We start from the raw sequence: 27580 nt of genomic DNA, 5'->3' as shown, positions 1-27580 counted from the left end.
TAACTAAGTATCAGTCTCTGCTCTCATCCTTCTCAGAATGAAGTACATGCAGCTAAATCTTCTTATTTCCAAAACAAAATCAGCAGCACCTCAAACTCACACACTCTTTTCAGGGCATTCAACTCTCTGCTCTGTCCTCCTCCACCACCTCCCTATCTCCAGACGACTTTGCACAATTCTTCACAAACAAAACAACAACTATCAGCAATCAGTTCTCACCCCCACGCACTGTGGATTTTAGATCAGCCACATCCACAACCGAACATACTCTCTCCTCATTTTCTACACTCACTGAGGCCGAAGTATCTAAACTTCTCCTCTCCAGCCATCCTACCACCTGTCCTCTCGATCCCATTCCCTCACACCTCCTTCAAGCCATCTCTCCTACACTCCTACCAGCACTCACACACATCATCAACACATCTCTCCTACACTCCTACCAGCACTCACACAGATCATCAACACATCTCTCTGCACTGGCACTTTCCCTACCACTTTCAAGCAGGCTCGGGTAACTCCACTGCTCAAGAAACCCACTTTAAACGCATCACTCATAGATAACTACAGACCTGTCTCTCTCCTGCCATTCATAGCAAAAACTCTTGAACGAGTAGTTTTCAACCAGGTTTCATCCTTCCTCTCACAGAATAGTCAGCTGGACGTTAACCAATCCGGTTTCAAAAGGGGCCACTCCACAGAGACTGCACTACTGTTGGTCACTGAAGCCCTGCGGATAGCTAAAGCGGAGTCCAAATCATCAGTCCTCGTCCTGCTTGATCTATCTGCTGCCTTCGACACGGTCAATCATCATATTCTTCTGTCCACCCTCTCATCACTGGGCATCACAGGGACTCCGCTCCATTGGTTTGAGTCTTATCTCACAGGTAGGTCCTTCAAGGTTGCCTGGAGAGGGGAGGAATCCCAAGCACATCAACTGACCACGGGGGTTCCTCAGGGCTCAGTGCTTGGACCTCTCCTTTTCTCCATTTACATTACTTCATTGGGTCCCATCATACAGGCACATGGCTTCTCATATCACTGCTATGCTAATGACACTCAGCTCAACCTTTCATTCCAACCAGACGACCCCACAGTAGCTGCAAGAATCTCCAGCTGTCTGGCTGACATCTCTGCATAGATGAGTAAAAATCACCTACAGCTCAACCTGTCAAAGACTGAGTTCCTCATCTTCCCCGCCAGTCCCACAATGCAACATGACTTCACCATCCAGTTAGGTACATCCTTGATTTCCCCTTCAAAGTCAGTCAGAAATCTTGGAGTTACATTTGATGATCAGTTGTCCTTCAGAGAACACATTGCTAAGACAGCTCGCTCGTGCAGGTTTGCGCTCCACAACATCAGGAAGATCAGACCGTTCCTAACAGAACACGCAACACAGCTTCTTGTCCAGGCCCTGGTTATTTCTAGACTTGACTACTGCAATGCGCTTCTGGCTGGACTCCCCTCTTGTGCGATCCAAACACTTCTAATGATCCAGAATGCAGCGGCACGTCTTGTCTTCAACGAGCCCAAAAGGACCCACGTCACACCACTCTTCATCTCTCTGCACTGGCTACCACTCGCTGCTCGCATCAAGTTTAAGGCGCTGACGCTTGCCTACAGAGCCACCATGCGCTCAGCTCCTGCATACTTTGACTCGATTCTACGACTCCACACCCCCACCAGAAGCCTTCGCTCAGCTGAGGAGAGACGGCTTGTAGTACCATCACAGAGAGGCAAAAAATCCCTTACCAGAACATTTACATTCAACGTTCCCAGCTGATGGAACGATCTTCCCACCGCCATCCGAAACGCTGATTCGTTGACAACATTCAAAAGTCAACTAAAAAACTCATTTCTTCCATGAGCACTTAACCTCTTAATAATAATTAAAAAATATATATATATATATATATATATAAAAAACGTTCCTTTCCTCTTTCTCCTCCTCTTTCCCTCCCTACTCTAGCCTGTGCTACACTGAGAAATGTATACGGACTAAGTATTTCAGGCACTTATTGCGCTCACTCGACTCTTCACGACCAATCGCTTATTGTACCCCCAAGTTGTAAGTCGCTTTGGATAAAAGCGTCTGCTAAATGCATTAATGTAAATGTAAATGTGTTTTGTTTTCACTCTGAGGCTGAAGTTGAAGTGTGTTCTCCACGTCTTTTTCTTGGTTATTTACAACCCTACGTTAATTTTTTGTATTATCTTTGCTTTTCATTTGTTATCTTCACTCCTGGCCCCTAGACTCAGAGGGGAATGTAACAATTGGGGGCTGGTCCATTCTCACTACTGATAGTATTGTCGACACACTCTTATTCGGGGATGAGTTTACTTTTCTTTTCCTTAGCTGTTTGGCAGGTTTTTTGGTGTGGGGGAAAACTGTTAGCCTGGTTCTACCAGACTCTCATACATTTCATTTGTACATAGAGTCTGGCCACTCTCCATTGACGAGCATTTACTTCCTTAAAGGCGGGAACTCTGTTGAAGTTTAAAACTTTTGGATCTGCCAAGAGTCACTCTAGATCTGCCTAACCAATCGCTAACGTTTGGTCGTGACGTATGTCACGCGCCGTTCGCCTTTGATTCTCACATTAACTGTGCACACCACCTCAGTGTCAGTGATAAAACCTTGTGCAAAACCTTTATTCACGGTGGAGAGGAGAGTTTTGTGATCGGAACGCGCTGCTCTCGTGGTGCACATCTTGTGCAATCATAACATGATTTTATATGCTGTAAATAAAATATCATATGCTTGGTATGATAAGAATAAATGCTGCCGTAAATAACAGCCCAATTCAAATGTTTACGTGCTTTTCTTCCTTTATATTTTGAGCGGTGATGAAATAGTTTGCTCTTGTAAACACTTGCCAGCAGTTAAAGAAATACAAGTCTAGAAATGCATCCAAATGATAGCGCACGCAACCGCACGGTGCTCTGCAGGGGTCTAAAAAGGATATAAACAGTGAATTTTGAAGTGATATATTCTTGAGATGTGGATTCGGAGAGTTACATTTTCACATTCGGAGAATTACATTACCACACGACCTTGGTGTTTGTCAAAAGCAGTCTGTAATTCAGCCTGGGTTTTTTTCACAGGTGGTGGGAGACGGACGGCTTCAGCCAACTCCTTCACCACTAACGGAGTGAGCTGAAAAATACTTTTTCCGGACCACAACATCATGGCCACCAACAAAACTCAGCACGACTGCCGCACACATACATAACAAAATGTAAACAAAACACAATTTAAAATCCAGGCCTGGTCCTCTCTCGTCCTTCACCGGTGTCGCTCGTTCTTATATGCCTCCATGCTCCCTCATGAGAGGACTCGAGACCGGTGTCATTCTCAATCACGCACACCGATCTCTCTCGCTCGCTCGCTCGTCCACCTCGCCACACTCCGGCTTTAACTTCTGGACATTCGTCAGCAGTGCCACACACTTGCATCTTTCACCGCCGCCATTACTGAACTACAACTCAAACTAGCGCACGACATCAACGTCATCGCTCTCAGCCCTCTGTTTGCTGATTGGACCGGTAAAAAATTGTTCGGGAGAAAACCTAAGCATATACAGCAGTCCCAGACGGAGTACTGAAAGAAAATTAAAATTGAGCGTAAGTACGTAGGAGGGCCGAGCCAGGCTAGAAAACTGTGGTAGTAAGATGGAGTTTGATTTGATTGTGTTCACTCTCTCACCTACCATTGAAGATTTTGAGAGTTTTAGGAAAAAGGATTTAGTGTTGATTGCTAACTTTTTCGATATAAATGTTCCTACAGAGGCAACAAAACAAGTTATTAAGCAAGTGTTGCGGGATAAACTTGAAGAAATGGGAATTCTGCCAGAATATTCTGCCGGGGACGAGGTTTTGTCCAATATGGCAGTGGGAGCTGTGTCGGACGATGGCCCTCCTAGTGTCCCTGTGGTAGAAACTTCTGCTTATCCAGTGTTAGCGTTTAAAATGAAAGACATTTTTTTCTGGAAAAGCCTAGGAGGTTTCTTCTGCTTTGCCGCTAGAACAATCGCTTGACTATGACATTGTGAAGGCTGCTGTGCTTAGAGCTTATGAGCTGGTACCAGAGGCGTATAAGCAAAGGTTCCGCTCTCATACCAAAACTGCCAAACAGACTTATGTTGAGTTTGCCCGAGAGAAGCGCACACTTTTTGAAAAGTGGTGTCTTTCTAATCGGGTCACTACTTTCGAACAACTTCAAGAGCTAATTTTGCTTGAGGAGTTCAAAAGTAGTGTACCTGAAAATGTGGTAATTAACTTAAATGGGCAGAAGGTAACTTCTATCAGTGACGCAGCAGTTTTAGCTGATGAATTTGCACCGGAATGTATTCTTTACCTCGCAGCGTAATGTAACGTCGTCTTCTAGCATTAATACAGACAGAGAGGTGAGACCTGTCTTGTCGCATGTTAAACCCATAACGCAACCGAGTTCGCCACATAAAAAAAATGACAAGCGAGCTTGTTTCTTCTGCCTGGATCCAAGTCACCTTATTTCTGAATGTCGTGCTTGGAAATAGAAAACTGCTGCTTCACAGCCTAAAAGTGCAGCTTTGGTGCACACCGTCGGTAACAATAATTGTGCTGTGGAGACTGTTACAAACGCATATCAGCCATTTTTACTGGATGGGCACAGCATCTCATTCACCTGCTGGAGTGGGTAAATCATTGAAGATTTTGAGAGACACTGGGTCAGTCCAGTCCCTTATTTGTGAAAAATCGTTACCGTCTGCAGCTGTTTATTCTGGCACCAACATCTTAGTGCGTGGGATTGGCATAGGCTGTCTTAATTTGCCATTACATGTTCTGTACCTTACATCAGAGTTGGTCATGGGCCCTGTAACACTCAGAGTTTGTCCACATCTACCAGTTGAGTAGATGTTATTCTAGGGAACGATCTTGCGGGTGGAGATGTTTTTCCTAGACCCTTGGTAATTAGAGATCCAACAAAAAATGATAGTTCGTCACTTGCGAAAACATTTCCTGCTGCCTTCCCTTCATGTGCAGTCACACGTGCCCAGAGGAAAAAGTTGGTGGATGTAACTGATCTCTCGGAAAGCTTCTTGGTTGACGTAGAGGATGATCGTAACTTGATGCCAGAGGAGGCTGATGTTACGGATCCCTACAAAGTGGGTAGGAGGGAGTAGGGAACAGTTGGCTACCGCTCAGAACACAGACCCTTCTTTAGCAAGCTGTATTGGGTCTGTTGTGAATCTCAAATGAAAACCTCACAATAAGGTGAAATACTTTTGGGAAGGGGAAATTTTAATGCGGAGATGGAGGCCCATTGCACGTTCTTCCCTCAACGAAGTTCATCAAATCGTTCTGCCTCAACAGTATAGAGAGCCTGTATTGAAAAATCGCTCATGAACATGTACTCTCAGGACACTTGGGAGTTACTAAAACATTCAAACGGGTGTCCCGTTACTTTTTCTGGCCGGTGCTGAAATCAGCAATGTCTAAGTTCTGCCGTTCGTGTGGTGCTTGTCAAATAGTTGGCAAACCAAACCAAAAACTTCCAGTTGCTCCCTTGCGGCCTATTCCTGTGATGCGAGAACCTTTTGAGCGCCTGTTACTGGACTGTGTTGGTCCTCTACCTAAGTCAAAGTCCAGTCATGAGTACATTCTGTCTATAATGTGTACTTATACACGTTTCCCCGAGGCGATTCCCTTGCGCTCTACGAAAGCCCACATTATTGTTCATGAGCTGATCAACTTTTGTACTGTCTTCAGGTTGCCAGGGGTCATACAAAGTGATCAGGTTACAAATTTTACCTCAAAAACTTTTCCTTTCGCACAGACTCTAACTCCGTTTGGGATTAGGCATGAACTGTCTAGTGCATATCACCCTCAATCGCAAGGTGCTGTGGAAAGGTTCCATCAAACATTAAAGATGATGCTGCGGACTTACTGTCTTTCTAGTGGTAAAGATTGGGCAGAAAGTTTACCATTCTTGATGTTTGCTGTTAGGGAGGCAGAGCAGGAATCACTTGGATTCAGTCCTGCCGACCTTGTTTTTGGTCACACCGTGAGGGGCCCTCTTAAAGTGCTAAGCGAGCAATTGCTAGCTAAGGACGCAATGCCTGTTACAGTCCTGGATTATGTTAGCTCATTTAGAGAGCGATTACACAGGGCCTATAAGCTGGCTAGGGAACATTTGGCCACAACCCAGTCTAAAATGAAAGAATGCTACAACAGGAAAAGTAGAAAAGGGAGAACTACAGTTCTTGAACATGATATCGATGTAGGGTCAGCTAAGCCAATCAAACAACACTCCTACAGAGTAAACCCAATGAAGAGTCAAATCATGAAGTCCGAAGTGGAGTACATGTTGCAGCACGGTTTTGCCCAGCATGGTCAGGACGTGGAGCTCACCATGTTTATTAGTCCCAAAGGCAGACGGTACCTATAGATTCTGTACTGACTTTCGTAAGGGGAACGCGGTAACAAAACCTGACTCCTTTCCACTTCCCCGTATGGAGGATTGTGTAGCCAGGTTTGTTACAAAACTTGACTTACTGAAGGGTTATTGGCAAGTGCCACTAACTACTCGTGCTGCAGAAATCTCTGCATTTGTTACTCCTGACTACTTCCTGGAGTACTCTGTCCTTGCCTTTGGGATGATAAATGCTCCAGCCACCTTTCAAAGGCTGATGCACATTGTATTGGGTGACATACCGAATTGTGATGCGTACCTTGACGATATTGTAGTCTATACTGAGTCTTGGGACGACCATATTAAAATTTTAGAAATGGTCTTTGAAAGGTTGAAACGTGCCTCACTAACCTTAAACCTGCCTAAGTGTGAGATAGGGAAGGCTACAGTAACCTACCTAGGAAAAAAAGTAGGCCATGGTTGGGTGAAACCTGTTGAAGCTAAAGTAGAAGTCATTCTTAAGTTCCCTAAACCCAACAACAAGCGCGAGCTTCGCCGGTTTCTGGGAATGGCGGGATACTACAGAGGTTTTTGCAAGAACTTTTCCTCTGTAGTTGTTCCTCTCACAGAACTCTTAAGCACAATGAGAGTGTTTAAGTGGCGCAGTGACTGTGATCAAGCATTTGGGGCTGCTAAAGATCAGTTGAGTAGTGCCCCTGTGTTAGCTGCACCTGACTTCAAACTGCCATTCAAACTGCAAGTGGATGCAAGCCACTTTGGTGTGGGAGCTGTCCTTCTTCAAGATGCTCAAGGCATTGAACACCCTGTGTCTTATTTCTCAAAGTGCCAGCTATCCTACAGCACAATCGAAAAGGAGGCTTTGGCTTTATTGTGGGCTTTACAACATTTTGAAGTTTACCTTGGGAGTAGTGCTCTACCTGTAATTGTGTAAACAGACCATAATCCTCTAACTTTTCTGTCCAACATGTCCTCCTCTAACCAGCGTCTGCTGTGCTGGGGTCTCAAGTTGAAAGATTTCAACCTCCAGATCAAGCACATCAAAGGCACCGACAACATTGTGGCTGATGCTCTGTCAAGATCTGTTGAAGTGATGGTTTTGTAAATCCCCAATCATTTAGCCCAATGATGAGTTAGTCCCATGATCTATGCCAGGAAAAAGATGTTGTGCGGTGATAGAATTAAGGATGTGTGTTGTGTATGTATGTGTATAGGAGATGGGTGGTTTCTATCCTACCATAATCTTTGTTGTATAATTTTATTCCAGGTTTATAGTGGGAAGCCATTTAACTATGTGTGCTGTGAGGTGTGAATGGCTTCATGAAGTATCTTCACTCCCATCTCCTAGATGTTAAATTGTGTGTGTGTGTCCTGACTTCAGACCCAGTGGAATCTGGATCTGAAGGGTGGCAGCAATTCTCCTACACTGTAAAAAATGTATAATCTTCCCAACTCAAAATTTTCTAGTGACTGGTCACATCTAAAGTTTTCAATTGGCCCAAGTGAAATTCTGTAAATGTAATTTTATCAATTGTGGCAACAGCCTGTTAACATGGGCTCAATTAGAAATAATATGTTGAGCCAATGGAAAAAATGTATAATCTTCCCAACTCAAAATTTTCTAGTGACTGGTCACATCTAAAATTTTCAAGTGGCCAAATTGAATTTCTGTGAATTGAATGTTATCCATTGTGGCAACAGCCTGTTAACAATTAGAAATAATATGTTGAGCTAATGCAAAAATGTAATTTACCAACACTAAAAAATGTCAGACCTCTCCAATTAAAAATTTTCTAGTGACCGATCACATCTAAATTTTTCAATTTGGCCAACTAAAAAGTCACTAGAAAATTTTGAATTGGAGAAATGTTTTACAGTGAAACTGTGTGGTTGGTCCAATTAAATATTTTAAATTGTAGTAACAATTGTTTATTTCTCACTGTCCCAAAAGACAAAAATGACTAAAAACATAAATATATTAAGCAAAATACAGAAACAGACAACAGGGTTGACATTTTATCACATTACTTTATTAACAAGTAAATTCCAACACAGGATATTTGGGTGAAAATACCTTATTTTCAATAAGGAAAAACTCTGAATACATTCAAGAAGTCTTCTGCATAACAGGATGTCTTGTTGTGGTGAAGAAAACGCAGCACTGCAAGCTAAAAACCTGCAAATAAAAATAAAAACAAACATTAATGACAAAGCTCCCCTGCATCACATCTGGCAAGAGACAGAACAGAAGTTTCTTCATTATATAATGAGGATGAGACGAATGAATGGACATCAGAAAATCACGAGCTTGACGTGTTTGATATTAAAAGGCAATAACTTAAGCCCTGAAAGAGGCCGACGCCAAACGCACCGTGTTCAACAGTCGCATGCCGCACATATCACACAAATGACTTAATTTCCTTATTACCTATTGTTTTAGACATATAAGACATGAGGAAAATAAAACTATTGGCTACAGGCTAACTTACCATTAGATAATTATGTGGTAAACGAGAACACACTCATGAAAACAATGAATGCATGAACTCGTGATTCTGCAAAATGTCTTTTAAACTTCATACCCGGTCATAAAGCAAAACTCTGGAGAATAATTTCAGTGCTAAATACTCACCAACGTCTTTGTGAGATGAATATCTCTATTCTCTTGGGAATGTCTGTTTCGGTCTTCAGCACCGGCTGGTTCGGCTCCGCTCGCGCTGCCGCTCCCGCTCCCGCGTCTCCGCATTTGAAATCTCCACAGGAACGTTTTTTTTCAAGCGCATTTTGCGCATGCGTATACCGTTTTTCGGACGGAGGACTTGTTCAGCCAACATGGATTTTTAACTTCGACTTCATAGATTGACTGAGCACAATTAAATATGTTCGGTGAATATACAATTTTAATTTTGAGTGAAGACCTTAAGCTATGATTAGTACAATGCATCTTTTTGCATGGCGATAATTATTTGGAAGTCATTTATTGGGCCAATATGTAATGATCAATTTACACAATTTTTCCCCCCAATTTTTTTTTACAGTGTAAAAGGAAAACAAGCACAGAGAGAAATACAGTTTAATATTGAACATTTACACAAATTTAATTAAGATAGATGTTCGGTTCTTTAAGAATATCCCCACCGAACAGGGCATCAGGAGAGGACACGTTGTTATGACTCAATGTGTTTTTTTATTTACTCTGATTTATTTTCCATAAACAGTTGATTTATCCACAAATAGCAGGTTATAAACCTGTAGAAATAGAAAGGCTATAGTAAACAACAATATTAATAGCCACATACATAATATACCATAAAATCTGAATATAAATAGACATTACATAATATAATATATACAAATATAAAAAATAAAATATAAATTTCAATACAGTCAGTATTTAATATTATAAATCTCATAATATACTTAGTGTTTAAACTGAATGACTAAAGCACATGCATCTAAACACAGAAATGCAACAATTTCACACACACTAAATATACATCGACGTCAATGTTTCACACTAAACCAATAGCCCAAAGTGTTCTCAGTATATTGGCTTAAAGTGAAAAACAGTGAGTGTAGTTTTAAGTGGCATCGCTGAGCATAGTAATCCATTACCAATGTAAAGTGAATAACTACATTACCCATCCAGCACCGCAAACAGGAAGTAACTCGTGTGACAGTGAAACGCTCCAATTTCAAACATTTGCTTTTTTTATAGCCACGGATACTATCGAGCCGACAACATTAACATCAGACTGCACACAAAGTTTTATCAGCGTGACCAAGTAACAGTTATCAAGCTTACTAATTGCGGACATATACAGCGGCAGAGCAAACAGACAACAAATTTAAACCGCAGCTAAATAGGTAGAAACAGCAGCTTACCGGTGGCGCATCTCTCCTGACGATACATCATGCCAAAACTAATACTCGCTCCCGCTTATATGCCCGCGCTCATTCATTACTGGATTCAACACACCAGTGTGGGATTTTACTGGTCCACGTTTCAACTTTTGACTGGTCCGTGCTTCAATCAGGTAAGTGAACCTCCCACCTATCCTGCGTTACATTTCCGCTGAACACCCGCGACGTAGTGAACGCGACAATAGATGATGCTATCTTATTTTTTCTTTACTGGTCTTAGCCAGATAGTTGTTGTAAATGGCTTTAACCTGTTACGGTTTTATGCCATTATGAGAAAATTTGTTGTAGTTTACAAAGACATGTATCATTATCATGATCATGTTTCTGTGAAGAAAAAGGTCAGGTAAACTGATTTATAATGGTTAGATCTGACTGTGTGTAAATGCAGTCAGACCAGTTGCACCTTAAGTTGCTGTTGCCGTTGTGTTTACACAATCTGCTGTATTGTGATCATTATCACACCCAGGTCCCCTGGGGCAATCTCTTTAAATGATGCTGTTTATACAAGTCAGATCTGTGTTTAGAGCATCAGGTCACCAGGTGTTTATGGTGTCATTTGAACTCTTGACCATTTGGATCTCTGTGTGACCCCTGTAGAGTGAATGCCTTAAGTTAACATAACACAAAACTTTCATTACATTCCCAGTAAAATGACTTCCCCAATCAGGTCCCATGTAATCTGCCGCTCCCAGAGAGGAATTCGCTAACACTTGTGGGTTCATTGCAATGGAAAACTTGTACCTCGCCTTTCTCATTGGGTTGAGATCAATGAAATGTAAATTGTTAGGCCTTGCCTGAATTCAGCCTATTCAAGTTACAACAATTAGGTTAATCATTTAACTGGGCATTGGAATTTTTCTCATTTAAATATTTGCACGAATAGAAGGTACAGAAGTTCTTTCTCTTTAGGTTTTTTCTCTTCAGTTTCTTCCTTAACAATTCTTTCTTTAACCATTTATATTCTCATTCCCATCATTTCAACACTAATAGTGCTCTTGCCGTCTTATTTCCATTCAGGAAGCTTTCCCCTACTTGCACTTCCCCTCTTTCTACCTTCTAATCCTTCTCATACTTTCCCAACATTCTTTCCTCTTCTAAATAATGCTGAATCCTCATGAGATTAAAACCATTTCTGGCCATTATAATATAATTTACATTATAATCATAATATAAATCATATTATATTAAAATAGTATGAATTAAATAATAATTTTATTTGCTGGTCTCAAGAGGATCTCTGCTGAGTCATTTGTCCAGAATAATCTGTTATCATCTCACTGATCTTTAGATTGGTCCTGCAGCTGCTGCTGTGCTGGCCTGATCATTGTGTGCACAGCAACAAGACCAAACTGTAAACCAGTTATAAACTTAGTTGCTGTGAACATTCAATAAACTGCAATCACTGAGAGCATAGATCAAATCATTGCTCAATTCAAAGATTTTTGTGACTACACAATATAGAATTGGGCACAATTTTCTTGTTTTAGGCTGAGAAGTTATCAATTGCATTCTTTAGAGAATCTATTTGCATATGAAAAGGAAGGTTTGACAAACTGATGGAGAAAGACAAAGATTCTCTTTGGTCTGTTAATTTTCTCAGTCTCTTCTGAGACATTAATAAACACACAAAAGTGCAGTGATTGCAAAGTCTGAAGTAAGACCATAGTAAACACTATATTTTATAAGACATTTGTAATTGTGACATCAGACCTGAACCAGTTTTGTCCACCTTCACATTTTACACACAAAGGATTCCAGTGAGATCGTTTCAATTATATTTTAGCTCATCTACTCACAAGATTTCATTCACAAGTTAACGTGTCCATTTGTTATTTTTCTTTGTTGCGTTGTTGCAGCAAAGCAAATAAACAAATGTAACTGGACATTTTTCCTTAGAATTCAAGGTTTTAATTTACAGAGCTCTCTTGAGTACAGAAATAAAATTTCCTCTCTTGCTGCGTATGCAAACAAGGAGAATTTTAAAGCAAGGGATATCATTTCTACTCTACGCTGTTGCTTTCATGTCCCTGATAAGCAATATGTTTGTCTACTTTTCACGCCCCATCAGATTTATACAGTATTCAGTACTATACACTCCCAACATTTCTAAAAGGCAAATAAGAATGGACTTACCATAACAGCTGAAGAAAGAGAAGATCAAACCTCTCGCTTGAGGCAATCCCAATATTTCGCTGAAAAGACACTCGCCATCAGGAGATCACGTCGGGGTCACCACTGTAAATCCCCAATCATTTAGCCCAAAAACCGGATACTAATTGCTTGGTCAAAAGGAATTCTGAGTGTAAGCCTTTTCAGCCTGTCGGTGAAGTTCTCTTAATTTATTGATATCTAATTTTTAATCTGACTCCATTAATAATTTTATCTGACTCCAATTCTAAGTGACTCCATAAAGTGTGCTACATTTAGAGTTTATCAGCTGATTCTACGATTAGTTGCAATTTAATTTAGATCGTTGATTTTCTTTGTATCTTCCTAGTTTTCATATTCGTTCATCGAGAGACCCAATATCACAGAGAGACAGACGCGTCCGGACCGCGCTCATGGGCACAAAATGATTTCAGAATCATACAAGATAATGATTTCAGAATCATACAAGATAAATCAAGATTAACATTTATTTTGGCCAGACAGGAACAGTAAATAAGTAAACAAGAATCCATGGTACACAACTGATCAGCGTAAAAACATAAAACACATTTGCAAAGCAATATGAAAATAATTTAAAAGAGTCATCATGTCTGGCACACTACATGCAGTTTACACCACACGGGGGGTTCGGACTACAGAATATTCCCCCTGAGAGTTAGATTATCCAGCCTTAAATACTTCAACTAGAACAAAAGGGTTGTAAATATTTGCAACACCCCCACCTGGTTTTGGGGGAGTGGATCAGATATCTTTGAAGAAATTCCTCAAAAGGAGGACTGAATTCTCATTAGTTTTCAATCTTTCTAATACTACTAGTGACTGCAGTGAAACTGAGACCATTTTACCATTCCCACTGAGACCTTTAAAAAGACATCAAACATGAAAGGGATAAAACAATAGATTTACAAGATACATCATCACTGGTATATCTGCATTTGGTGACTTGAAAACATGGCAAGGAGAGGGCAAAATGGGGAAGGGGGAGGAATGTTTGTCAGGGTGTTGTCACACAGTTTCTGTGAGATCTTCTCTCAAGATTAGTAACTTTTATTGTTCTATTGCTGAGGTGTGTATCTCAGCTTTTGTCTTAGCACCAAAACCGATCCTTACAGTTTAGGTCGATGTGCATGTTGGGTTTGTGAAACAAAAACCTTACTGAACTCTGGTCTGTAATCTTGGTGGTGGGTGTGTAATGTTCCAGTGTGTTTTCTTTAGAAGGACAATGCTTGTGTGCCCTGTCCTGTTTCTTTCTCTCTTTCTCTCTGGTTTATTGCCGTCAGCTGCAACTCGTTGTGAATATGCCTGAGACGGAGCAGAGGGGTATATAAGGAGCACTCAGAACATGCAATGCTTAGGAACACTTCTCCCTAGCCTTAGACTGCAAACAATCTTTCTCTGTGTATGTGTGTATCTGAGATAGAGGGCTGCATTGGGATTGAGTCCCGCCGGGTCCCGCGGGACCCAACGCAAATCTCGCGGGAGCGGGCGGTTTGAATTTCGCTGCGGATGGGAATGGGCGGCTAAAAAAAACACAGCGGGAATCGGCGGGATAGGGAGGTTGCCTAACGGCATGATGGAGAAGATGTCAATAGATGATGTAGAAAAGAACCTCAAACGAGGTATTTACAGCACAAAAGCTAAGCAAGGAAAGTCTGACATTTGGAGAAGTTTCTCAATTGTTTTGGTAGGCAAAATCATGCGGTATAACGTTATAGGTATCCACATATTGCGCAGCTGGCAAATACATAGCTACTTGATCATACCTCACCAAAAACGCTCAGCACTCCCTGCAGGTCAAGTTGACTGTTTGGTGTTTTTGACAAACAATACATAGAAGTTTAGTGAGTGGAAATGGATTGTTTCTAAATGTCCGTTTGCTATTTTGTGTTCACATTACGTTCTGTTGAAGCATGTTTTCTCAGGTTTCCTTTCAGTCGGTCACGTTCGACGTACGTCGGAACTGACCGACGAATTGGGATCTGTTTTTTGTTTCTCAATCTTTTTTTCTGTTTTCTGTTTTGCAAAGCAGTCTATTTTTATGTGCAAAGTTTTTGATAAAAAACAAAATAATATTTGAATGTATTTGTCTTTTTTTTTTTTTTTTTACATGCAAGCCAGGGAAACGAAACAAACAACCCCATGAATCTCTTTAATAATATCAATACAAATACGTGTTTTTTTTTTTCCTGCGGGACGGGAGAAGACACAAAATCAATGCATCTCTATTATTGTGCGGGAATAAGTTCTCAGAGTTTTGCGGGTGCGGGCGGGAGTGGACATACATATTGCGGGAGCGGGCGGGAGTGTAACACATACGTTGCGGGAGCGGGCGGTAATGGTCAGAAATTCGGCGAGTGCAGGCGGGATGAAGAAAACAGTCCCGCGCAGGGCTCTAATCTGAGATCGAGTGTTTATATTTGAGTTAGGAGTGGAACCTATACTCATTGGCTGTGTCATCTACCATTTTCTAGTTTGTCCTCTAGTGTGTTAAGAGTTATCATTCTAGCTGACTTTTGTGGGTAACTAAAAGGTATTGTCACTTCTTGTTACCTTCAGTGACTAACTTGTTCTGGTTACTTGAATAAGGTAGGGAGAGAGTGCCTTTTTATTTTGTCTATAAAACTTTTTCTCCTGTTTTTGGTTAGAGAGGAAGCTCAGGGTAGTTTATGTTGTTGGTTTTCATCTTTGTTTTCTTTGCAGGACAGGTAGCTCCTTTAAACCTTAGTTAGCTTCTGTTTTGTTTATTGTTTTAGGCCATACTCTCTCCTGAAGATTTATTCCCTTATTTTTTCTGAGCTTTTGGTTACATGTAGTAATTAAATACTTTTACTTCTACTTAAAGTGGCGTTTTGTTTTCACTCTGAGGCTGAGGTTGAAGTGTGTTCTCCACGTCTTTTTCTTGGTTATTTACTTTTCATTTGTTATCTTCCCTCCTGGCCCCTAGACTCAGAGGGGAACGTAACATCAACTCAGGAAAGTTCTCTTTATTTGGATTGAAGATTAGTTTCGTTGGCATACACTTGATGAATCTCTCATAAAATGTAAAAAAATGTAAATGTCTGGGAGAAAGAAATGCAGACATATGGATGAATCTGAAAAAGCATGATGAAAGAGTTCAGTTCAGTCTGGTTTTTGTGTCTCTCAGATGCCAGAGCACGAGTACTGAATAGAGCTTTCTTTTGTGTGTTTTTTCTGCACTCAAACAGACCAATACACAAAAAAAAGTCAAAATTGTCATTTTGGAAAGTATTCACGTAAACAAAGTTGATTATGTCTTAAGTGAACGTAAACAGTTGGGGGAATATCGGATGTGTATCAGTGTATAGGATTTGTGCATTCTGCCTTAAAGTGACAGCAGCTTTGTGAAGAGCATTGTAGCACAAGTATTTAAATGTGTTTAAGGTAGTCGTATGCTAGCATGTCAGATGGAGTATCACTGACTGGCTGAAATCACCATGATGGCACAGCATGCATTCATCCAACAATGCAACAATAATACAATAATCCATATGATATTTAAGTACTTTTAAAAACAAGTACTTCTGTACTTTTACTTTACTTTCACTCGAGTAATGGCGTTGTGTAATTTGTCCACCAATGATTTAATATATACTGAAGTACTACATTTGAGAATTAAAAATGATCAATATTTTAATTTCTTCATTATAGATGAGTTTAATCCCAACATTAGTATAGACTCCAATTCCTGCTAATCCAGCTCATCTGAGCTCCTCTATTTCAGCTCTTAAATCAACAGTAGTGTTCAACCGATATATCGGCCGGCCGATATATCGGGCCGATATTTGCGGTTTTTACGTGCATCGGTAAATACAAGGCTGCTGCGTTCACCGATATTTTTCCAATTTATGATGTAAATTAAGGGAGCAAAAGCAGTATCGGCTCAAGAAAATCGGCAGCCTGTATCGGTCATCGGCTAAGGCTGATGAAAAAATTAGGTAACGGCACAAAAAAATCTGTATCGGTCGATCCCTAATAACCAGTCAACATTACTCATCATGTGTGTTTGTTTCTATTGATTCTGCGTTATTAAATCTGAACGTCTGAATCTCTTCCTCCTGTATGCAATAGTACTCATTATAAATGATAATACACAAGAGCTGGTGTGATGAACTGTACATGTGTTAAAGCAGTGCTATTTGAAAAACTGCATGTATATAAACAGCTTGAGTTCATAACAGCTGTAGGTTTGGCAGTGTATTTATGAAGTGCTGTAAAGCAGCATCTCAGCTAAATTACCATCACACATATTCATTTATTACAGTGTTATATTGAGAACCTCCTGAGGATCTTTAATCTGATGGTGGCTTTGCTTGAGCTGTTGATGTCACAGGTTCCTCCTGAGCTTTAGCCCAATATAACCTGTGCTCCTGCTCCAGCTCTTCATCTAGGCTGTAGGAGGAAGTAGAAGAGAACATAATCAGTGCTCAGTGGAACAAGCTGCACATTATATCAATATTTCAGTTACCTTGAGCACAAAGTGTAATAGATTGTAATCAACATTAAATTACTGTAATCAGATCTGATCTTACATTATTTGGTGTACATATTGTTTCTAAATATTTCTGTCTTAAATATAATACATTTAAAGTTAAATACCCATGTGTGTGTGAGTGGTGTAAAGTGATGTTTCCTCACCTCAGGTCACAGTTTGAGTCTCGTATCACGTCTCTGAGCTGCTGTGAGTCTCTGATCTTATTGTTTCTCAGATCAAGCCCTTTTAAAAACTGCAGTGCTTTTGAGTTTGTCAAAGACTGAGTTAAAGAAGAAACATCTGTAATGCCACAGTACTGTAGGCTAGAAAGAGACAAACACAAGAGAAAAGAGAAATGATTTAAACTTTCACCCAGAGTGTGATCTCAAACCAGAGGCACTGACATGTTCGGCTCAATATGAATCCATGTGATGAGAGACTTCCAGCGTGAATGAACACATGAATTCTGTGTCAATGTCGAATCTGACAGGAACATTCACAGCTTGATCTGCACTTCACAACAGCATTGCTCAAGAAAATAAAGACCTGCAGAATAAAGAGCCTGTTTGGGGAAATGGGTGTCACGTGTGTGTCACATCTGCTCCTGCTTTTACACCTGCAGAATTTCATCTCACAAAGGTAAATATGACAGAATATCAGGAAAGGTGTCTGATAGATTAAACTACCAGCCAGTCACAGTTCTTACCAGACCATTTATAAAAAAGACAAGTATTTTAAACATATATTAATGTGTTAATATGACACATTGGTAAAGGTTTAAAATATAATAAAAGACAACAGAGCAGTTAAAAAAACATAAGAGCCCAATCTTCAGTCAGAGGAAGAAGATTCTGCAGGAACATTCACTGCAAACTTATTGATATTATATTTGTGTAAATGTTATAATGCTATTACAGTTACTGTTCTTATCACACACATCATTTCTTGAGCAAATGTGTGAAGAATAATACTGAGTTAAGCTCTGTCTGGTTTGATGCATGTGTTTGCAGTTTTCCCGCTGCTGTTTGCTCTGTGGCGAAAGCATCTTATCCTCACACATTATTCCTGACTGAAGTTACTGACTGAAAGAAGCTGCTTGTGCCGCACAGCACATATAAAGCTCACTGATGATGACATGATCACCAGTGGCGCAAAAAGTGGGTATGTGCTATATGCAGCGCATAGGGGCGCAGCACCTTGGGGGTGCCAAAGCGATGGTATGAATTTTTATTTTTAATATATATACCGTATTTCCTCAAATTAAAGCCGGGGCCTTTATTTACCTGAACTGCAGAAGGTCACCGGCTTTTATTAGGGGCAGGCCTGTATTTCTAATTCCATCTATTTGAAAAAAATTATTGTTTTAAATAAACCGTTTTAAATGAAACGCGATAGTGTTCCAGAGGACAGATATCATCAGGGGTGCGGGAAGTGGGGTGGTTTCAAAGGATTGCAAATGCAATGCAAATTTTTGTTCATTTTATTCATTTTTAGAATTTAATAATTTATTTGTAATAAACATTTTAAGTGGCCCATTAAAAAGTATTATTTATAAGTTGAATTGTGTTTTTAAAACATACACAAGGTCATATTGTGACTGTTGCGGTGTGTGCATTGAAAGAGCGGTAATATTTCCTCCAGTGGAGATCAAGCGCCTTTCTGGAGATTCCGTTCATTTCTGAAGCTCATTCCGCTCAGCACCACGCGCTCAACCCAGAACTCCCTCTGTGACATGCTGGATCAAATATAGGCCTATCTGAAATAAATAGTAAGGGCTGCCCCTGACTAAAGTTTTTTTTATTTTCTAGTAGTTGTTCATTTAAGCCGTTGATCACGCTGCGCCGCCACCTCCATGTCATTGTCTGTTATAGGCTATTTGCTTGTTATTTATTAAATCCGGGCAATTTGGTTGATAAAACATAGATTAGGATATAATTTATAGAGAACGAAATTAACTTTAAAGAAAGGCTTTTCTGATATATTTGTTGTTCTTTCGTGTTTTATAGACTTGATATAAACACTATAATTTCATTATTTTACTAACCCAACTAATGTGCTTTCTATATTCCACATGAGGGAAAAAAGCTTCCTTCCACTTAAGAAGAGTTGTGTTTCTTTAAGCAGTTTTTATTTTAATATATATCTCTTTATATAAATATTATTTTCTAAGTGTTTTATAGACTCGATATAAACACTATAATTTCGTTATTTTTCTAACCCAACTAATGCGCGCACTTTTCTCAATCCGTTATGGAGCTATTCAATTTTGATTTTGCATTTTGTTTTTTAAACGTTCGTTCGTGTAGTTCAAATGACCACTTTACAATATTTCAATAACATTATTTATTTTGAAGCCTATGCTGTTTTCTTGTAAAAAAGAAAATAGTTTAAGTTAAATGCAGAGTAAGATGTGTAAAAAGGACAAGAGGCTAAGAGATTGTCAAGATCAATATTTGTGTAGCCTGCCTGACACGTATTTTCACAGACTAACACACATCTAGTGGACTAGTCACATCCAGTGTTGGGCACGTTACTTTAAAAAAGTAATTAGTTATAGTTACTTCTTACAAATAGTAACTGAGTTAGTAACTGAGTTACATCATTATAAAAGTAACTAATTACCAGGGAAAGTAATTACTGCGTTACTTTTTTTTCCCCCAAATGTTCAAATATGTCAAATAACTTGGATGCCCCCAATATTAGATATGCTAAATGAATGAATTGGACACTAAATAGAATAAATTATTATTATAAAACATTGTACATTAATGTACACTATTGTAATGTTTCTGTGGGACAATGTGAGAGACACCTATCAAATTCAATACATTATTGTAAATATTATCAGTAGGCCTACTATAGTGTAAATATTGTGTAAATATTATCAGTACTATACCTTCCTTTGGTAGTGGAGCTCACGTTATCACCTGGGTTTTTAGCCACTAATTTTGTGGCATGTGAGGCGCTTCAGAATCACTTGCCACCGCCGTGGAGAGACTCTTTCTTCCTGGGCATAAGTTGCACGTTACATAGATATTCTTACCTTTCACCTCAACGAGGGAAAAGTAGAGCTTATACTTCCAGTTTGCGAAAGCTACCTTTGAAGTCGTTGGACCATCGCTGAATGTGCATATGCGTGTGCGTCATAGGTGTTTGTGTGTGTGTGTGTGTGTGTGAACCATAGACCGTGAAAAAAATAGGTGTGAACTCAACCTATCAACTTCAACCTTGTCTCCCACCCACCAATCATCATCAGTTATGTGTACCACCGCACCCACCCCCAACACGCATAGAGACAGAGCGTATTTAGGCCACGCCCACACCGGGGGGGGAAACAATCCAACGCTCTCCATTGACTTTGCATTGCGTGAGGCTGCATCCTTGTCATTTTGGACTTATAACAAAAAACAGAACAATGTCTAAAAGCTGATATGTGACAAAGTGTACAGCAAACAAGCTAAAAAACACAGAAATATTTTTTTATAAGCTGTCGACCCAAAAAAACGAGAGTTTAAAGGAGACAAAAGTGGATAAAGGCAGTAACACGTGATGCTTCCGCAGGAAGAATGGGTACATTTTGGGATCCTGACACTCAGTATGTCTCAGTATGCCTATGTGTGCAGTAAACATGTTGTCACTGTTAAGTCAAATATCCAAATGTAAGTTTTATATATTATATTTCCTGTCTCTGATTGCGTTCCCCTCTAGTGGGTGTAGTTCTCAGTGTAATATAACGTGTCGCGCTCTGTCTCAATTGCCTGTATCCACTTTTTTGTCCTTAAACGCTCGTTTTTGGGTCAATAGCTTATAAAAACTTCTGGGTTTTTGGTTATGGGTTTTGATTAGCTTGTTTGCTGTACACTTTGTCACATATCCGCTTTTAGACATTGTTCTGTTTTTTGTTATAAGTCCGAAATGACAAGGAGGCCGCTTCACGCAATGCAAAGTCAAATGGAGAGCGTTCGATTGTTTTCCCCCCCGGTGGGCGTGGTCTTCAGATTATGACGCGTGTCGCTCTGTCTCTATGGCTGGTGCACACACACACACACACACACACACACACACACTAGTGATGCGCGGGTCGTCTCATAACCCGCGGGCCCCGCGGGTAACCAGCGGGGCGGGTTGGGGCGGGTTAAGAAATCTTCACTTATTTGCGGGGCGGGTTGGGGCGGGTCATTAAAAACAAAATAAAAAAATCTATGTATGTTGCCTGCAATTCCCTATAGCCTATATAAAATATTTGGGAGTATCTATTTTCATATTTTATTAGGTTTTTTTGATAAGGTTACAATATGAAAGCCGTAGCAACGTAACTTGCATGATGTCCCCAAGCCTTTGGCATCACGCGGCACGTCATGACAGCTGCGCGCCGAGCAGCTCCCACCACCGGCAGCCACGACAACAAAAACAGAGAGATAAAAGTGAAGATGGAAGACGAGGTGCTGGAGTCTAGCCGAAATAGATTAAACCCTGGTACAGTGGACGCCATTCTTTGTTTGCACAGCGAATGTAAACACGCTATGAACATTTCTGTGTGCTAAATAAAACAAAAGTTTAGTGGTTATGTAGCGTAGGCTATAAACTGCCTATACAAATCTGAAATAAAAAATGGTTAAGCCTTCAAGATCCAAACGCTACTTTGGTGAAAATTAAAGGTTGAAAATCTTTATCATTATCTTGTTATTAATATGACCTGATTTATGATTAATGGTCGCGGATGCGGGGCGGGGCGGGTTTTAAAATTGATACACTGGTGCGGTGCGGGCTGGGGCGGGCCAAATAATTTCATAAAAGCAGGACCCGCGGGTTGGAAAAAAAGCCGACCCGCGCATCACTAACACACACGTTGCAGGTCCGACTGACAGAGAGCCTGTTCGGATGAAAAGCGCTTCAGTGAGCTCAATTATAGTAACGCGACTAACGCCGCATTTTTTTTCCCTCAGTAACGCTAAAGGCGTTGTAACGGGAGAAACAGTAATTCGTTTGATTACTCGTTACTGAAAAAAATAATTCTGTTAGTAACGCCGTTATTCCCATCACTGGTCACATCTCTCATAGACTACAGTATTTAAAATAGCAGATATGCATCCGTTATATTCTCAATTTAATTTACAGAGCAATCCCTGCAAAGTGTTTAGGTTAAGTAAGTTATAGAAGAGACCAGGATTAGTGTCTGTCGCACTCGCAAGACTCACAGCGAGGGGCGATGGTCACGATGGTTTCGCTCCCTGGACACAACCCAGGAGAAGCGCGCAGAGAGTGAAGGAGCGCATTGAAGCCGTGTGTAAGTGTTTTTTCTAATTACTCAGTTTGCTGGATTTGCTCCGCGAATTACAGGCTATCAAGTGGATACATTTCGATTCTTTAGTTATTTTTTTATTTATAATTTTACTGGTTAAGATAATTGTATTTGAATTATAACCAGTGCTGTTTTTGCCGGCCGCACTCTATTATTGCGGTATATTCGCACTAGTGAGTGATAGTTTCGCTTTTGAGCTGAGCCATTGGCAGGCTGTTGCCTTGATTGTTTGGGCGAATTACAAAAGCGTCCTCACCTGTTCTGAATGTAGTGATTAGCATCTATTTAATACGCTCGTTAACGCTGGTGCGTGTGAAGACCGAAGAGTGTAAAGACCATTTGACTCTACTCTGCGCGACTCCACTCGAGCAAGGACACCGACAAGGCACTTAATAGCTTTCCTTCTACTTTGTCCACTTTGTGTTTTCACCTGTTTATTTCTCTAAACCATATTCACTATGTGCTTCCAAATTGCTACTATTACCACATACACCTGTAAGTCACGCTCAGTACATTCTAGGCGCCGTAATCCTAATAATCTGCGAAGTGTACCAATTTCCTCTACTACATTAATGTCCATTCCAATTGGTCTGTGGAATTGCCAGTCTGCTGTAAACAAAGCAGACTTTATTCCATCTATTTCCACTCATTCACATCTCAGTCTCATGGCTCTAACTGAAACCTGGATCAAACCAGAAGACACTGCCACTCCTGCTGCCCTCTCAAATAATTTCACTTTTTCACACACCCCACGCCCGATTGGGAGGGGTGGAGGTACTGGTTTGCTCATCTCAAATGATTGGAAATTTGAGCCCATTCCTTCTCTATCTGGCAACTGCTCATTTGAATCACACTCAATCACTATCACTCACCCGGCTAAAATCCATGTTGTAGTTATTTATCACCCTCCAGGTCAACTGGGTAATTTCTTGGATGAATTGGATATTTTACTCTCTCACTTCCCTGAGGATGGCACTCCTCTGGTACTGCTTGGTGACTTCAACATCCACCTTGATAAACCCCAGGCTGCTGACTTCACCACTCTTCTGACCTCATTTGACCTTAAGCGAGTATCTACTACAGCTACTCACAAATCAGGTAACCATCTTGACCTGATCTACACACGCTACTGCTCCACAGACAACACTTTAGTTACTCCACTGCACACCTCAGATCATTTTCTCATCACTCTTAACCTCCTACTGACTCCTGACACAACACGCACTCCTCCGCAGATCACCTTTCGGCGTAATCATCTAGCCACTGGCGTTCCCCAGGGCTCAATGCTTGGACCACTTCTCTTCTCCATCTACATGTCATCATTGAGATCGGTCATTCAGAAACATGGATTTTCCTATCACTGCTATGCCGACGACACTCAACTCTACTTCTCATTTCAACCAGATGATCCATCGGTTGGTGTTCGCATCGCTGCCTGCCTAACAGACATTTCAGCCTGGATGAAGGAACATCACCTTCAACTCAACCTTGCAAAGACAGAACTGCTTGTGGTCTCAGCCAACCCAGTACTTCATCACAATCTCTCCATTCAGCTAGGATCATCAACCATAACTCCGTCCAGGACAGCCAGGAACCTTGGGGTTGTGATTGATGATCACCTAAATTCACTGACCACATCACTGCAACAACCCGGTCCTGCAGATTTGCACTATTTAACATTAGGAAGATTAGACCCTTCCTATCAGAGCATGCCACACAACTACTGGTACAAGCTCTTGTTCTCTCCAGACTGGACTACTCTAATGCTCTTCTAGCGGGCCTTCCGGCATGCACTATCAAACGCTTGCAACTGATCCAGAATGCAGTGGTGAGGTTGGTCTTTAATGAGCCGAAGAGAGCGCACGTCACGCCTCTCTTCATCAGTCTGCACTGGCTGCCAATAGCTGCTCGCATTAAATTCAAGGCACTGGTGCTCGCCTTCAAAGCAACCACTGGCTCTGCACCAATTTACCTTAACTCGCTTGTTCAGACTTACACACCCTCCAGGAACTTACGTTCTGCTAGTGAACAACGCCTTGTGGTGCCATACCAGAGAGGCATGAAATCGCTGTCACGGACCTTTTCCTGGACCGTTCCCACCTGGTGGAATGACCTGCCTATCTCAATTCGAGCAGCCGAGTCTATAGCCATTTTCAAAAAACGTCTAAAGACACATCTTTTCCAGCAACACCTGACGTTGTGTTTGAATGATCCAAACAGATGAAAGAACGTGCTCTTTCCTTGGTGTTCTTAAATGTGCATGCTCACTTTTTAGGGCACACCTCTTGTAAAGTAACGTTACATATTGTTGACCATCTTTTTAAGTAATTACACTATTTACCACGATACTCTATGGCTGTTATAGAATTAAATGAAATCAGTGTCAACAAAATCCATCTTACCATTTATCAAAATCCACTTACACTGTAATTACAATTGACTAAATAATGTCATGAGATTTTTAGATTTATGTTCTAAACATAATATTTTAATTATAGAAAAATAAAATGTTGGGAAAATTTTTATTATTCCAGGCCTATGAAACTATAAAACTGCCAGAATAAATGGCGGCATGAGTGGATTTTAGAATCTGTTAAAAAACGGTGAATTATTCGAGAACGAAACCTATTCTTTGTTTGAATCTATTTTTGTTGGAAAAATGGAGCAAAACTATAAAAAAATGACAACTTGTTTATTGAACTGTTGTATAAAATGAATATTGCATTTTGCAATCGTGCTGATATAGGCTACTCTGGAAAATAGCACTCTTGCTCGAATGAGATTGCTTACCTCATAACTTCCTCTTTAATTACTTTCAAACGAATGTTTATTGTTTTTTTTGTTATTAGCCAATTTTTATGAAAATACAATAAAATAGTACAATAAAAAAAAAAAACTTGCATATATTAAACTTTAGTTAAAAAAACGAATAAGACGTATGACATAAAATTGCTATACCCGAATTATAACATAAATAAAAGAGATTTGGAAATTCCCCTTTAAAACGGGGAACCATCAGTTTGTGGTTTGTGTTTTTTTTTTTTATTAATAAAAGTGATCTTGCGCTTGTGCCGCCGCTATTGTCCTTTCAATCATCTCACTTGCGGCTATGATTACATCAGTTACAGTAAAATTTTAATTCACCATCATCGGTTCCCATCCTCAGCCGATCTGCATGACAGTTTTTGCCATTACAATCAATACTAGATAAATGGGCAAGTGAAAAGGCACGCCATATTACAATTTAGTAGGAACTAAAGAGCGCTCTAGAATGTTTGGTAGCAACATTGTTAGTAGTATTGGGCATCGAGAACCGGTTCCTACTTGGAATCGTTATAAAAATTCTGATTCTTTTCTCTCTTTTTGTTTCTTTATTGGAATCCGATCATAATGTTAATGTTTGTTAATTTGTGACAGTTTTTTTATTTGTTTACATTATTAATAATAATAATATTATACTGCTATTTTGCAATTTCTCCCACTTAGCAAAGACCTTAAAATGTCCACCTCCACTCCATTTATTATCCTAAATTAGATGCAGCTGTTTGAGGTCGTTAGCTGCATAAAGACACCTGTCCACCCCATACAATCAGTAAGAATCCAACTACTAACATGGCCAAGACCAAAGAGCTATCCAAAGACACTAGAGACAAAATTGTACACCTCCACAAGGCTGGAAAGGGCTATGGGGAAATTGCCAAGCAGCTTGGTGAAAAAAGGTCCACTGTTGGAGCAATCATTAGAAAATGGAAGAAGCTAAACATGACTGTCAATCTCCCTCGGACTGGGGCTCCATGCAAGATCTCACCTCGTGGGGTCTCACTGATCCTAAGAAAGGTGAGAAATCAGCCCAGAACTACACGGGAGGAGCTGGTCAATGACCTGAAAAGAGCTGGGACCACTGTTTCCAAGGTTACTGTTGGTAATATACTTAGACGTCATGGTTATGAAATCATGCATGGCACAGAAGGTTCCCCTGCTTAAACCAGCTCATGTCCAGGCCCGTCTTAAGTTTGCCAATGACCATTTGGATGATCCAGAGGAGTCATGGGAGAAAGTCATGTGGTCAGATGAGACCAAAATATAACTTTTTGGTCATAATTCCACTAAACGTGTTTGGAGGAAGAAGAATGATGAGTACTGTAAGGTGGAAAATAATTAAAGATATTTGAAATAGAACAAAATCATCTGCTTTCATGTTAGCAGCCATCGTCGTGACCAAGATATTTGAAATTGACTCAACCCCCTCCCCCCTTAACGCCATCAGAGGGGCCAGTTGGAGTTAGAAGGACAAAAGAATGGCTTACTGGCCAAATGGTTCACACCTTTGGTACAATGGGGGAAGTTTCATCTGATTGGTTACTTTCAAAGGTCTTACGGTTTGGTCTGATTGGTCAGTTTTAAAAGAGTCATATTTGAGTTTGGTGACATCAGGGAAGAGGATAAAAAAGGATTTCAACTGTAGCTCGCTCTCTTTTGATTCTCTGCTTTCTCTAGAGAGAGCTGCTCTTTAGCTCTCTTTCTTCACTCTCTCTCTCTCTCTCTCTCTCTCTCTCTCTCTCTATCTAACAGGAAACATTTTAGGCAGAGGCCTACTGAGTACAATTAAGGGTTTAAGTTTACATCTATTTGAAGCTATTTTCAGTGCAACCATAATTAGAATTTGTATTTCCTTTTAAAAGAGATTTCTGTAATTGACATTTTGCATTTACTTGATTGTTAATAAATTGTTACATTTTTGATCCTTTCTGAATTAATCTGTAATTATTAACCATCTCCAATACGGAACGGTATAATTGCAACAAAGGGTTAAAACGGAATGATTAAATGTATTATTAACTATCAAATATAAATGATCAAACAACCAGTTGGGATTCTCTTCTAAATTCGACAACTTTGATAAATGGAGTCAGATAAAGAATATTATAATCAAATCCATTTTTCCAGCTGAAACACTGAACGTGTGCGGCCTTCACCGCGGTTCGCTACCGATCCTTGGAGCGAATTCATGCGGTCTTACAGTTGGTGACCTCGACGTGATGTTGCGACTCAGACGAGCAACGGGTTTTCAGCGAAGTATTGGATTTAAAATCAACAAGAGATTTGAGCTTCTCTTTCTTCAGCTGTTCTGTTGATCTTGTGAATGGATTAAAGCTGACCCTCTGACCAGGGAATGGGTAAGTAAACCTTCTTTGCCTTTTAGAATTGTTGAGGGAAAGTTTATTTGCAACTCACACATATAGACACATTTCTAGAACGAGTCGGTATACCCACTATAGAT

At 40.3% G+C, this 27580-nt stretch overlaps 1 protein-coding gene across 1 annotated transcript in view; it reads right to left on the bottom strand.

The window, feature by feature from the left end:
* Positions 1-14525: 14525 nt before the first annotated feature.
* LOC307138213 (NACHT, LRR and PYD domains-containing protein 3-like) overlaps positions 14526-27580 on the bottom strand; it is a 66507-nt gene continuing 53452 nt past the window's right edge. The window contains exons 18-19 of the mRNA XM_079836403.1: positions 17162-17320; positions 14526-16915 (exon numbers count right to left, since the gene is read on the bottom strand). Coding sequence (XP_079692529.1) covers positions 16816-16915; positions 17162-17320 — 259 coding nt within the window. The 3' untranslated portion in view covers positions 14526-16815. The remainder of the gene's footprint in view (positions 16916-17161; positions 17321-27580) is intronic.

Source organism: Gobio gobio, assembly GCF_949357685.1.
Source record: "Gobio gobio genome assembly, chromosome: 15".
NCBI lineage: Eukaryota > Metazoa > Chordata > Actinopteri > Cypriniformes > Gobionidae > Gobio > Gobio gobio.
This window is presented reverse-complemented; position numbering and strand designations above follow the sequence as displayed.